The sequence below is a fragment of the Cnephaeus nilssonii genome (assembly GCF_951640355.1).
Source record: "Cnephaeus nilssonii genome assembly, chromosome: 13".
NCBI lineage: Eukaryota > Metazoa > Chordata > Mammalia > Chiroptera > Vespertilionidae > Cnephaeus > Cnephaeus nilssonii.
This window is the reverse complement of record NC_137084.1, coordinates 67,616,340-67,629,862: the sequence shown is the minus strand read 5'-3', so window position 1 is coordinate 67,629,862 and position 13,523 is coordinate 67,616,340. Positions and strand designations below refer to the sequence as shown.

Below are 13,523 nucleotides of genomic sequence, written 5' to 3'. Positions count from 1 at the left end.
GGCCTAAATTATAGACAAAAGTTCTGAAGTCAGCACAGGTACATACATCAGAGGTTCCAAAAACAAGCAAGTCATAGGTCTGGGCATTGCCCCATTATCAAAACCCCATAGGGATGCCCTGAGCTTCCTCACACATCTCAACTCTATGTGTACAGAGGGCTGAGAGAGAATGGTTCCAACATGTCTGAGCTGAGCAATGGTACAAGCAGCCCTTAGCCCCGCCAGGGCCCTAGGTTTGAACCTCCTTAGAGGAGACCTACAACTGCAAAAGTCTGTAGTCTGGTCTCAAAAATGCGCACCTATAAGCATTTTCCAAAGTATCTAAGAAATTATCCAGATGGGAAAATATTATTGGCAAATGTATCAATAAAATGCTCAAAATAATCAGAGTAAACAATTACAGTATGGTAGGCAAATAGCCAAAAGTAAATATTTAGTGCTTCATTCAAAATCTACACTCAATGAACACTATCCATTTTTTTTTCTATGAGATTTTAAATAATTTGAATCTTAGGAGAGTAGGTTAAAGAAGTAAAAATCTAACCAAGGGCATAAGACTTTTTGCAGGCTACAGGGCCTAATGAGAAACGGCCCTCTTATTTATATCATTTCGTAGCTATTCATTGATTTATTCATTCATTGGTTCATCCAACAGTCATTTGTAAACATCTACTAAGTTGAGGTAATAACTGTAATCTTCAATATCATGGATTTTAGTAAAGGAAATAAAGGTGAGAGGTAGTTTAAAAGCTCTTTCAGACCTGAGGGACAAGGTGTTGGCATGGAGAAATTGTAGACATGACAGAAGTAATGTAACCAGCCTGGTATCTCACAATACTAGTTATATTATTGACAGGGGGGAAATTTTCTATACTCAGAGTATGCGCCTCATCTTTGCTGACAGGAGCACCATGAAGACTGCTAAGAGGTGGACTGGAGTTACACAGACACCTGTCAATAAGTGACTCAGGTTTGATGCGTCAATCATTCCCTCCTGAAGGGTAACCACCAGGACTGAGGCAACCAATAGGTACAAAGTGTCTGTTAGGTGTCTGGCACACAGTGACTGTTCATAAAGCTACCACCTGGCCGTAGGTAGGGAGAATACTTGGGGTGGAGCACATCATTCCCTCATGTTACTCCCTAAACAAAACAGCATTAAATATTAAAAGTTTCTAGCTAAAGACCATTTTAAGACATATAGGATTGAAGAAGTAACAAATATATCTGACACTCAAATTGAATTATAAAATCGAAAATGTTGGATTTCCAATCATAAAAAAAATAGGAAACAAAACTGAAATTCCAAGATTGAATGTAACATGGAAAAATACAAACATATTTGAGACTTCACAGAGCAGTCAGTAGGAAGCAACCAAGAAAACCATGGAAAGGAGATAATCTGCCTGTTTGGAAACAGTCAGGAGTTAGTTGCCTTGGCCACAATCATGAGAGTTTCTTAAACCTGTCAGTCTCCCAGGGGATAAAGTGTACAGGAGTAATTTCCCCAAAAAAGTACATCCAAAAGGGGATTATGGAGAAAAAAAGCAGCTCATAGAGAACAACAATAAACAAACAAGAAAATCTGGATGTGAAGAGCAAAAAAATTTCAACATGTTTTGAGCTTCTTGGAAACTGGGCCAAGTCCAAGCATTGCTGGGATTTGGGTAAGATTTCATCCCTAGCTCTTTGTTCTAGATGTTCATGTTTTCTTTTTCACTCACAGGTAGAGCACCCACTAGCACTAGCCCGGAAGTTACATGTGTTCTGCTATGAATACCCAACTGGAGATTTTGAGATTCAGGATGAGGTGAAACTGAAGCTTGCTGCTTAGCCAAAACTTAATTTAAACTTCTTTGTTATTTTAGGAAGAAATTCAACAAAAGGTTGTTTTAAGTAACCAGTTTCCAATCCACATAGCATCCTTGAAGTCGTAAGAAAACATAGAACTTTTAGCTCAAGAGCTCGGGACTCAGGCCAGGAGAAAATTATATCAGTCCAAGTTCTACCTGTAATTTTCCCCACCATGTCCTCCCCCGTCAGAGGCGTGGCCCCCGGCCTGGAGACAACTCCTCTGTTCTTTAGTTTCTTTACTTGGAAAATCAAATGCTGGACTAGACCCATGGTTTTTGAACTTCATGCCCCTGACCCCTCATTGTTCCATAGGAACTGGGGACTTTGCTAGAGAAAGGACCGGGGACAAAGTAGGAGTGATGTAGGTGGGACTTCCAGGCCCCATTTCCCACTTCCATCAGAGCATTTCTTCTTTTTCTGGTTTAGGAGCTAGTTTTCCAAAAGGGATTTTTTTAAAAAGGATATAATAGTTTTTAAAAGTTGGAAAACTTCTAAACTGCAGTATATATCAACTTTTGCCAGAATTAACATTTTATGAAACTCTCCCAGAATGATATCTTATGTACTTTCCTGTCCAGTCCGGATGGTCACAATGCTGTTCTCTTGAGATAACTCTTGTTTCCCAGGCCAAAGAGCTGGGGGCAACCTCCTCACCCTGACCAGACCCCCTAATAGCCAGGGTGTGTCAGCCACTCCTTGACTTTGAGACACAGTCTGCATTCAACCTCCGGTGTAAAGAGCTCCTTTCACTGCTTTCCTCGCCTGGGCTGAGGTCACTCCCATCACTAGCGCTCGTTGGTCACTGCCCCGCCCTCTATCTCCGTCGGTGAGAAGGGCAGAATTTCATTTTTGTGAGAGCTCCTTCCAGTTCCTTATACACCTTTGAACTCCACATGGATAAGGAAGTTGTGGTTAAGTGAAGAAATACGTTCTTTTATATCGGTCCCACAATATTGAAGCAACATATTTTTGCATATGATGTTGTTCTTAGTGTAGGGAGGGAAACAGAAGTCTGTAAGGTGAGCAAAGTCGTGAGAAAGCAAAACTGACATGCCATGAGGAGAAAGGCAGGAAAGTGTTTCTCAACTTTATGTCTCATTTAAACACTTTCAAGGAAGGAAGGTAGGATGCGAATACAGGAAGCTACAGATTTAGACCAACTTTTCTCTCCAAGACTGGAATGGATACCACCAAGACAAGTGGATGTCGAACGTGGACACATGAAGGGACATTTTTTGTAACTTAGCCATGCGTTTATTTTAATGTGCATGCAACAAGAATAGTTCATTTAGCTATGACTTTAGAGATACGATAGCCTGAAAAGAGGGAAAGCTTTTAAAGTAAATTTAAAGAAAAAATAATACCAGAGGTGGCACTGGTATTGGCAAAGATTTGGCAAAAATTATGACGGAAGTAGGAGGATTTATGAACGTCAGGACACTTAGGGCTGTACCAGCTCCAAAGCTTCTCCCAGACCAGCACTTTTTGGTAAAACTAACCTGTGCAACTTTATACAGACTTCCGTTAAAGCCATCTTAAGTTGTTCCACAGATGTCTGTTTATTAATTAGCCTCTCCCATAGTAGTTGGTGCACAGAAGATGTTAAATAAGATAATTTGAATGAATGAATAAATATATGAATGGATGCATACCTGTAAGAATAAATAATTGCTGCCTGGGGGAGCAAAGATGTGTTCACATCCAGGGGAACACGGATGATTAAAAGTAAGACCCTAGACTCACACTTGATCTTTTGCCAGCCTCTGCCCGACCTGGTACATTCTGACAGGTTTCAGAGAAGGATCTTCCTTTTCCCATGATGCCGATGGGCCAGGGTCTATCTACACATGGCAGAGAGTTCTCATAGGCCACCTGTGAACTAGGGTCGTCTCAGCCAAGGTTCTCAAATCCTGGGCCTGAATAAAGATTAAGGGAAACCATGGTGCTATGCAAAAAGTGTAGTAGGCAGCTTAGCAGGGAACCCCACTAAACCAGGAAAACCATGCCAAGGTGAATGCCTGTGGAGCTAAACAAACTTCAGTTACTACAGGTGCTGAATAGGCATAGAGCCTGTGATGTCAGCAATCCTGACCTCTGCCCTGGAAGCAAGGTGTGTACAACCTGGATCACTTTATAACAAGCAGAATCAAGACCTGTTTTTAAGAGGTCATTGAGTACTCTGTGATCCGTGTCCTGTGTAACAAGGCCTTTCTCAAACAGAATAGAAACAAATGAAAGAAAACAACTGTTTACCTGGTTTAGTGTGTCTCCTTCACACGCGTCCTATCTGATATTAATCATAAGATTGCAACACCAAGCGAACCCAAATAATCTACTTGGAGTCACCAGTTCTGATGATTGCTCATGCGATTCACTGCTAATCAAGAGGATGTTATGAAATGTGACTCAGACCACTTCTGGTTTTCCGGAAGAGCAAGGGCTCTCTATATAAAGAGGGAGCTCCCTAGCTGAGATATTGGAGCAGCAGGCAGGTGGGGAGCCATCAGATTTCTTTAGCTGAGAAGGAAGACAGAGGTCAGCATGCTCAGCCTTCCCCTGCTGCTGCTGTTCTGGGGCCTAGGGTCTCAAGGCTTCCCAGCAACGACTTTAAAAATGCAAGAGGATGCTGAGCAGACGGTCCAGGTAAATGTTGAATTTCAATTCCAGAAATGGAAAAGCCTCTATTTGCATTTTCCCACAGTATATCAGAGTAGTAGTAGTGAGCACAATGAAGTTTATTTAAGGGTGGATTTTCTAAAAAGAGACATTTTTGTTAGAAAGCTCTTTCTCCTCCAAAATGTATGTATGCATAGACGCTCCCTTTCTAGCTGGAGGTGAAAGGAAACCAAAGGAAGGATATGCAAATGTGGCTCTACAGATTGTATTTCTGACTTCATAATAGCTGATGGTAGAGAGATTTACCTCTGAATTATAGCTTCTACCAGTGATAAAGATAATAAGGATCAAGAAATCCAAGCACAGTCTTTCAAAGTAGTTCTCTGTTTCACTGTCAATCTTGAGAAAGATTTCCCGTCCAGTGTTACAATAACACTATCTTTCCTCAGCAATACTTGGAGAACTACTATGACCTGAAGAGTGATGGGGAACAAATTGAAAGGCAGAGAAAGAGTGGCCTCGTGGTTGAAAAACTGAAGCAAATGCAGGAATTCTTTGGGCTGAAAGTGACTGGGAAGCCAGATGCTGAAACCCTGAAGGTGATGCAGCAGGCCAGATGTGGGGTGCCGGATGTGGCTTCGTTTGTCCTCACTGAGGGGAACCCTCGGTGGAAGCAAACACAGCTGACCTATAGGTAAGGAGGCTGAGCAACAGACGGAGAACGCTACCTCCCATCACAGCTGTAAGAAATGCGGTCCTCTATGTCTCTATTCTACTTCATTTTTAGGATTGAAAATTACACACCAGATTTGTCAAGAGCAGATGTGGACCATGCCATTCAGAAAGCCTTTCAACTCTGGAGTGCTGTCACACCCCTAACTTTCTCCAAGGTCTCTGAGGGTCAAGCAGACATACTGATATCCTTCGTCAGGGGAGGTAAGCTCTTCTTGCAGCATGAATGTATTCTCACCTTAACTTCACCTGCCCCCTAAATCTCTTCAGCTTCATAGTTCAAGTTCTTGATTAATAGTATTGCTTTTATGCTTCTACTAGAGGCCCGGTGCATGAAAATTCATGCACTGCATGGGGGGTCCCTCAGCCTGGCCTGCCCCCTCTCACAGTCTGGGAGCCTTCAGGAGCAGGAGGCGACCCAGCAATCAAGGGAAGGCAATGCCCCCTTCACACCCCTGCTGCTGCCACTTCCAGCAGCGCAAGCCTCAGCTGGTTCTCATTACCTGAGCCTCGGGTGGCCCTGGGTGGCTGGGCAGCCACCATCTGAGGCTTGCCTGCGCCTCAGGCCAGCCCTGGGCAGCTGGGCAGCTGACATCTGAGGTTTGCCTGTGCGTGGGCGCCGCCATCTTTGAGGGCAGGACAGTTAATTAGCATATTCCCCCCTTATTGGCTGTGGGCACCACCATCTTTGTGATGGCATGAGGGTCAATTAGCATATTCCCTCTTTATTAGATAGGATGGGCTTAAGGGGGAAAACTGTATCACATTGGATAGAAGTCTTTTGGCCTCATGGAAAAGCAAAAACTTCTCCCCCGTGCTACCCTAAATAACCAAGGGGGACACTTGTTGAATTCTGTTTCTTGCAGATCATCGTGACAACTCTCCCTTTGATGGACCTGGAGGAAACCTTGCTCATGCTTTTCAGCCAGGCCCATATATTGGAGGGGATGTTCACTTTGATGAAGATGAAACATGGACCAAAGATTTCAGAAGTAAGTCAACTAATCTTGCCTTTATCAATTTTTCCCACCCCTTTGTGATGCATGTAATAATTGGTTGATTTAACTGAAAAACGCATTAATGGAAGTATGTATTTTCTACTACCATTAAGAAAAGTCATGATACATTTAGAAAAGGGTAAGAAAATAATATTTCCGTTAGTAACAGCATTTTATTGGCTACAAATAGGCCACACTAAAATCTCTATTAAGAAAATGTTGAGAATCTGACTGGTTTACCTGTAGGCATCTCCCAAAATTTTTTTTTTACTAGCAGACATACCAAAATTTAATAGTGGTTGTAAGATTATATGGAAATTAAGGAAGGAGAGGCTTATGTGTTTTACAAAATTTCCAACATGGAGGATGTATCAGTTTTTTAAATAGGAAAAACAATTTGTGTTAATAGAAATCCATTGCTTCTCTGTGAAATATGTGTTATCCAATCATTGATGAGACTGATGAGTCTGTACTAGCCCCTCAGTCAACTGAGTTTGCCTTTTTATTGTATCAGGGTAATCATAGACTTTAGACTTTAACCACGCTCTTTCCTATGAACTAATGCATTCCTTTCACCTTAGGAAGACGTTTCATATATATTTTAAAAAGCTATGAAGAAAATAAGAGCATTAGTTCTTGTAGAGTTGTATATCTTCATTAAATATCTAGAAACTGAAAACATTTCAAGTAATTGCAAATGGTTTTACTGGCCCTTTTAGATTACAACTTGTATCGTGTTGCTGCTCATGAATTGGGCCATTCTCTTGGACTCTCTCATTCTACTGATATTGGGGCTTTGATGTTCCCCAACTACATCTTCAGTGGTGATGTTCAACTCTCCCAGGATGACATCAATGGTATCCAGACCATATATGGTGAGTACTAAGAAAACCATCACAGACAAGGACTCATTAGATACAGTATCTTTTAAGAAGCTGCCTTTCATTGTTTATGTCCTTTTCACAAGCCAGGCAGCACTAACTTCAGATCTATTTTTTCTTTAGGACCCTCTGAAAATCCCATCCAGCCAATGGGCCCCCAAACCCCACAAGTGTGTGATAGTAAGCTAACCTTTGATGCTATCACTACGATTCGAGGAGAAGTGATGTTCCTCAAAGACAGGTAAGACATCAATTCTTCTTGTTTGGTGTTTGTAATAATAACAACATTCACTACTACAGATCCATATGGGCCACTAGTATGCCTCACACATTGCTTATCTTACACTTGTTTATATACATAATTATGTGATAGCGCTTGTTTGCATTGGAAAAACCTAATTAATTTATAACAACTTTGTTTTCCCACATGTATTCTGCCATTTGACTATCAGGAAAAGCAAACAAACACCGAAGCAGAAAGTCAGTAAATATAATCCCATTTTACAGATCAGTAAAGTAAGGCATAGAGAAGGAAAGAGATCCTTTGAGGATACCAAGTTGGTCTTCTGACTCCTTCTCCAGGGCTCTTGTCACTTATGACATTCTTTATGATGATCAGGATGTTAGTGCATTATTAAGAGAAATCAGTTATTTTCATGGCACCATCATGCTGGTCCCCTTTAAGTATCACCCCTTCCATTCTGGGAAAGATAATCCTCCCAAAGCCTGTGGTGGTGACAGGTCTCTGTTGTCTCCAGAGGCCCAGAGAGGGGCAGGAGCCCTTGCCAGAGAATCCCCATGTGTTCATAAGACACCTCTCCTGGGTAGATGTGAGCAAACACAATGTGCTTCCCTCCTCAGAGGAGGATCCTAGGTCTCCCTGTGCAGCATGTGGCCTCAGGAAAGCTGGGGAGCCCTCACACATGAAGAACAGGCCTGCCCTACACACTGTACTGATTCCTAAAAGACCAGGCATCATTATATTCTCTTTTTCTGAGTGATGCAGTCCACAGCACATAGAAAGTAGGAGTGCTCAGAAAAGCTCTAATCTCCTCAGCCACTCTTTATGGAGTGTTGTTGGTGCTGTTCTAATACATCATGGTCATATCTACCCCACAATGCAGGGCATTGACTGCTAATGCTTTTTATCCCTTTCGGGACTAGTTTTGAGTGTAAAGATAAGGCTGGATGTAAGTCACTGGGTGCAGCTCAGTGCTAGGGGTGCTCAGGAAATACATGGTGCTTAAGGAAAGCTCTCGGTATAGTAGAACACCTATCCAAGCAAGTATATGAAGGATTACTCCAAGGAATAGGACCAAGTCTAGGATTTGCAGGCACTAAAGGGACCCTGAGATCATGAAAGCATCACCAAGTCATGAAGACATGGAAGACTAGAAACAGTGACAGTAACCGACCTCCAAGGTCTCACAGAGGCTGAGGTAGGACTGAGGCAGGACTGGATCTAGAAGTCGATTTCTGACTGCCACGGTCACAGTCTTTCCTGTGGCCTGGAATCTGGAAATGCTTCTGACGGGCCAATGGCAGTCTATGTTTTGCTGTTTCTGCAGTCACTGTGGACTGTAGAATCAACACTGCAAACCACCAGCCACAGCAAGACAAAGGGAGGGGCTGCCAGACCTGAGTTTAAAATTAACCTTTGTCTCATCAGCTGCCCAGCCTTAGATAGCTCCCTTCACCTCCCCTGACCTTGATTTCTCACCTGTAAAAGGAGAGTAATGCTTTCTTGCAGGGTCTGTGTGAGATAGGGCACGATGCAGGGAAGGCCCTGTGTGTTGAAAGTGTACACTAGTGTAGGATGTTAGTGCTGTATTCCAGCCAGCGGTGTGCTGCAGCAGAATCCTAAGGGCTCGCCAAAGCCGAGTTTTAAATTTTGAGAATTTTGCAAGCTGGTTGTTAAACACAAACATTATTAAGAGTTAAGATAGCTCTGGCCAGTGTGACTAAGTTGGTTGGGTGTCATCCCATGCACCAAGAGTTTTCCAGTTTGATTCCTGGTCAGGGCACATGCCTAGGTGGTGGGCTCTATCCCTGATGGGGGGCATGCTGGAGGCAGATGATCAATGTTTTGCTCTCACATAGATGTTTCTCTCCCTCTCCTTCTCCTTCTCCCTCTCCCTCCCCTTTCCTCTCTCTCTCTAAAAATGAATTTAAAGATTTTTAAATTACATCAACTTACAATTATATTTAACCAAAGGTAATAAAAATAATCCAAACTTACCTCTTTGGCCCTGGCCAGATGGCTCAGTTGCTTGGAGCATCACCCCATACACCAAAAAGTTGTGGTTCAAATCCCAGTCAGGGCATATACCTAGGTTGCAGGTTTGATCCCTGGTAGAGGCACATGTAGGGAGGCAATCCATCGATGTTTCTCTCACTTGATGTTTTTCTCTCTCTCTTTCTTTCTCTTACTTCCTCTCTCTAAAATAAATAAACATATACTCAGGTAAGGATTAAAAAGAACAACTCACCCTTTTGTAATTATTTTGTTACATTTTACTCTTTATTTATATTCTGTGGTTGTTTATGCCTAATGTGTTTGGTGGCAGAAATACCACACAATGGTGTGATACTGCAAATCTCTTTAAATCTGCCATGGTGGGAATATTTCCAACCTGGGAATAAGCAAATGCTAGAACTCTGCTCCACCCTCACCTTGGAGAGCCAGATGTTAAACATTTACCAGCACACCACTCCTGCCAGCAGTAAGAAGGAGTTGGACATAAACCATAAGTTGCTATAGATTAGATAAAAACCCTTTTCTCTTTTTTTCAAACCAGGTTCTACATACGCGTAAGTTCTTACTACCCGGAACCTGAGCTCAATTTCATCACTATCTTCTGGCCAAATCTGCCCAATGGACTTCAAGCTGCTTATGAGTTTGCTGATAGAGATGAAGTCCGGTTTTTCAAAGGTAATGCTTTCAATGATTGTATGAATTAATTTTTCATTGGCTGAGATAGAAGAGAGCACTACCTCCTTTCTCTTTAAGGAATTTTAAAAATATAAGTCTCACCAAATCAGTTAAGGGAGTCCATCGCCTTAATTAAGAATTGCACAGTGCATTTCTGAGTCGTTTTAAATCAAAAGCATATGATTGGAGATATAAATAGTCCATGAATTGACTATCCCTGAGGTGGCCTCATGAACTCTTTAGTCATGTCAATGCCTGGCTCCAGATGGAAGTCCCCAACCCCATAAACCAGCCATTCTCAAAAATGCTGCGTATTAGAATCATCAAGAAAACTTTTTTAAATATATTGATTTAATTTGTCTGTGGTTGGATACCAACATCTGTATTTTTAACAATCTCCCTAGTTAATTCTGATGTGTAGCCAGGACATTGCTCTAGTCAGTGAAACTAACTTAGGTAGAAATCTCCTCACTGCCTATTGGTGCTCAGGGTGTTTTAATCACTGTTTCTTGATTGGCAGGCAATAAGTACTGGGCTGTTCAGGGGCAGCAAACGCTGCCCGGATACCCCAAAGACATCTACAGATCCTTTGGCTTCCCTAGAAGTGTGAAGAAAATCAATGCTGCTGTTTTTGAGGAAGATACTGGGAAAACATACTTCTTTGTTGCTGACAAGATATGGAGGTAAAGAAAAAGTTAGGGCACCAGATTTCTCTACATAGAAAGAAAGTTCTAAATGGAACCACTCACAGATGATTCTCATATTGCCTTGGCTAGCTGCCTTTTCTATGAATGGCTGTAGCCAGTCAAGCATCCAAGTCTCTTGATCAATAATCATCATGCAATACCTGTCCCAGGAATTCAGGGATCAGCTGGGGATGAATTTGAAAAAGAAGAAGTAAAAAGAGAGAGAGAGAGAGAGAGAGAGAGAGAGAGAGAGAGAGAGAGCTACTTCAGCTAAAAGAAACTTATGTTTAGTCACATTATACCTTAGTAAGACATTGTGTGGCATCACCTGGAAAATTAGGTTTAGATGCTGGAGTTTAGAGGGACCTCAAGAATCTTCTAGTCTACCCAACATCCTACCTCACCTCATTCCACCACCACCCCCATTGTACACATGATCTATGGAATTAGTTCTTACTACATTCTTGTTGGTGAATACCCTATAGTGATTTTGAGAAGGCTACTTGTTTAACAGATGGTTCTGACCCGTTTAATCATTTCTGGATCAGGTATGATGAATACAAACAATCCATGGATGCAGGTTATCCCAAAAAGATAGCAGCTGACTTTCCTGGAATTGGCAACAAAGTTGATGCAGTTTTCCAAAAAGATGGTAAGTGAATATATACCTATTTCATTTATTTATTTATTTATTTATTTATTTATTTATTTATTTATTTATTTATTTTTGCCATAGAATAGCATCAGTATTATTATTTAGAACAGCAAATGCCAAAAAAAGATTTGTTCTCACTAATGACTTGGGTTTTTTAAGAATTCAATTAAACCTAGAAATTACTTGTGTAATGTAGTAAATACCTTTTGTTTTGTTTCTAGGATTTTTCTATTTCTTCCGTGGAACGAGGCAGTACAAATTTGATCCTAAAACAAAGAGAATTTTGACTCTCCAGAAAGCTAACAGCTGGTTCAACTGTAGACAAAATTGATCGACTGTTTCAACATTGAACAGAAAAATGTATTTCAAGAACACAAGGAAAGAATTTTCCTGAAGAGCCATATATATTTTTTTTAATTCATAGCTATTTAGTATACTTTTATCTATACCTCATTCTGCATGATTTAGAATGCAATGCTTTGTGTACTTTTATAACTTAGTTCTACAAATGAGCGCTAAGAAAGGTCAAGTTTCATAGCTTATCAATACGTATGGGCCAACTTTGCAAAGAGAGAAGCTCTTTTACAAAGTATAAGACTCTACTTTAAACCTGGGAGCAGCCACAGTGATGAACGTCTCCTCCCAAGAAAGAAAGAGGCAGAGATCCGAGTCTACACCAGAGAAAAAGCAGTTTGAGAAAAAGTGCACAGCCACTACCTACTATCACCCTGAAATGCCAGGGACAGCTTTCGTTACAGAAAATAAAATGTTTTATGTTTGGAATAAAGCCATCCTTGTCTCTACTGTTTTATAAACTTTCTATTATGGTTAACCTTTTGCACTCGGATGTCGAGTGTGACTCGACACGGTTAGCATTAGAATAAAGGAATCGAGAAAAAAGCAAGCGAGTGCAAAGGGTTAAGTTATAATACTTTTATTACTGGTTATAATGCCCCACTCACAGAGCTTAATTTTCAAATTTGAAATGGGAAGTAGACAACCATGCAAAATATTCATGTGGGAAACCTGGAAATACAAAAACTTCAAATATTTTTCATTCTTATGGAATTTATATCATATAGGAGGGGGAGAAAGTCTATTTTCCATGTTTCATATTAGGATTCTAAAATTAATTCTAGGTAAAAGCAGTAGCAGCATGGTAGAGTTTTCTAAGGGTACATTCTTCTCTCTTCTTCTGGGCACACAGGAGGGTTATGTTCTCCTGCAGTTGGTGTGTGGGGGGGATGGGCAGTGGCATCTGACTAGTCCTGGCCAGTGGATGGTGCCTGGAAGTGACCAAGATCACTTCCAGATGGAAACATTTGGTTTCTGGTGCAAATTTCTCCAGGGGCCTCCCTCCTCTGCTGTGCCGATTTTAGAAGCATGTCTTAGGAGAGTTTCCACAAGATGGAAGAAGTCTGAATTGCTGGGCCACTACTCCAAACAGTTACCCCAAACTTCAATCTTTTATTGTGTTAAGCTACTAAGTGTCAATGTAAGAAATGTCCAAACCTGTAAGAATTTTTATGAGTTTGAGCCAAACTGATGACGATTGGCCAGGAAGCAGTATCTCAACAAATGGAGAAAATGCTCCAGAGAATAGCAGTGTTGCACCTTACTTTATACATTAGAATCAAAGGAGGAGGCATAAGGGGTTACATGAAATGCATTGATGATAGCTTAGGTAGGCAGGAGAAAACAAAGTGGTGACACCACTGTGATTGGATAAAAAGTAAAGGAAATACACACATACTTCTTTTACATTGGTAGGAATAGGATAGTCAACAGTCAACAATTAATACAATAACAATGAGATTTGTGGTCTCTGCTCTGGTTCTGTGGTTGTGCTTTGAGGGGTCCAGAAAAAAAAGGATATTACTTTGATATTCCAATGGTGTGTTAGCATGTATGTTATCATAGATGTGAAAAAGACTACAGACTCAGTTAAGGTAAAGCTTGACCTTTGTTAGGAAAAAATACCAACCTAGGTCATGACTATCCACCATGAACTGCTTTTAGTTAGAAAGTTTTAATTTAAGACTATCCTGTGTAGTTAGTTTAGGTCTCTGAGTTTGTAAGGTGCTACGCAGGCCTCCCCTGAGCTTGTCAGGTTTAATATGTTAACGAAAAAAAAACACATTGAAACCTGTAAAGAATTTTTGTGAGTTT

General features: G+C 41.1%; 1 protein-coding gene across 1 annotated transcript; it reads left to right on the top strand.

The window, feature by feature from the left end:
* The first annotated feature begins 4,341 nt into the window (after nucleotides 1–4,341).
* Nucleotides 4,342–12,119, top strand: MMP1 (matrix metallopeptidase 1). Its single transcript, XM_079788743.1, has 10 exons — nucleotides 4,342–4,497; nucleotides 4,920–5,164; nucleotides 5,258–5,406; nucleotides 6,069–6,194; nucleotides 6,920–7,075; nucleotides 7,205–7,322; nucleotides 9,880–10,013; nucleotides 10,534–10,696; nucleotides 11,248–11,351; nucleotides 11,576–12,119. The coding sequence occupies exons 1-10, from the start codon at nucleotides 4,396–4,398 to the stop codon at nucleotides 11,683–11,685; spliced, it is 1,407 nt and encodes a 468-aa protein (XP_079644869.1). The 5' UTR covers nucleotides 4,342–4,395; the 3' UTR covers nucleotides 11,686–12,119.
* The last annotated feature ends 1,404 nt before the right edge of the window (nucleotides 12,120–13,523 follow it).

Bases quoted from the DNA above. Each gene is read 5' to 3' on its own strand.
- MMP1 (XM_079788743.1), top strand. From the start codon at position 4,396: ATGCTCAGCCTTCCCCTGCTGCTGCTGTTCTGGGGCCTAGGGTCTCAA. The intron at 4,498-4,919 runs GTAAATGTTGAA...ATCTTTCCTCAG, and splicing joins ATGCTGAGCAGACGGTCCAG to CAATACTTGGAGAACTACTA. The intron at 7,076-7,204 runs GTGAGTACTAAG...TTTTTTCTTTAG, and splicing joins TGGTATCCAGACCATATATG to GACCCTCTGAAAATCCCATC.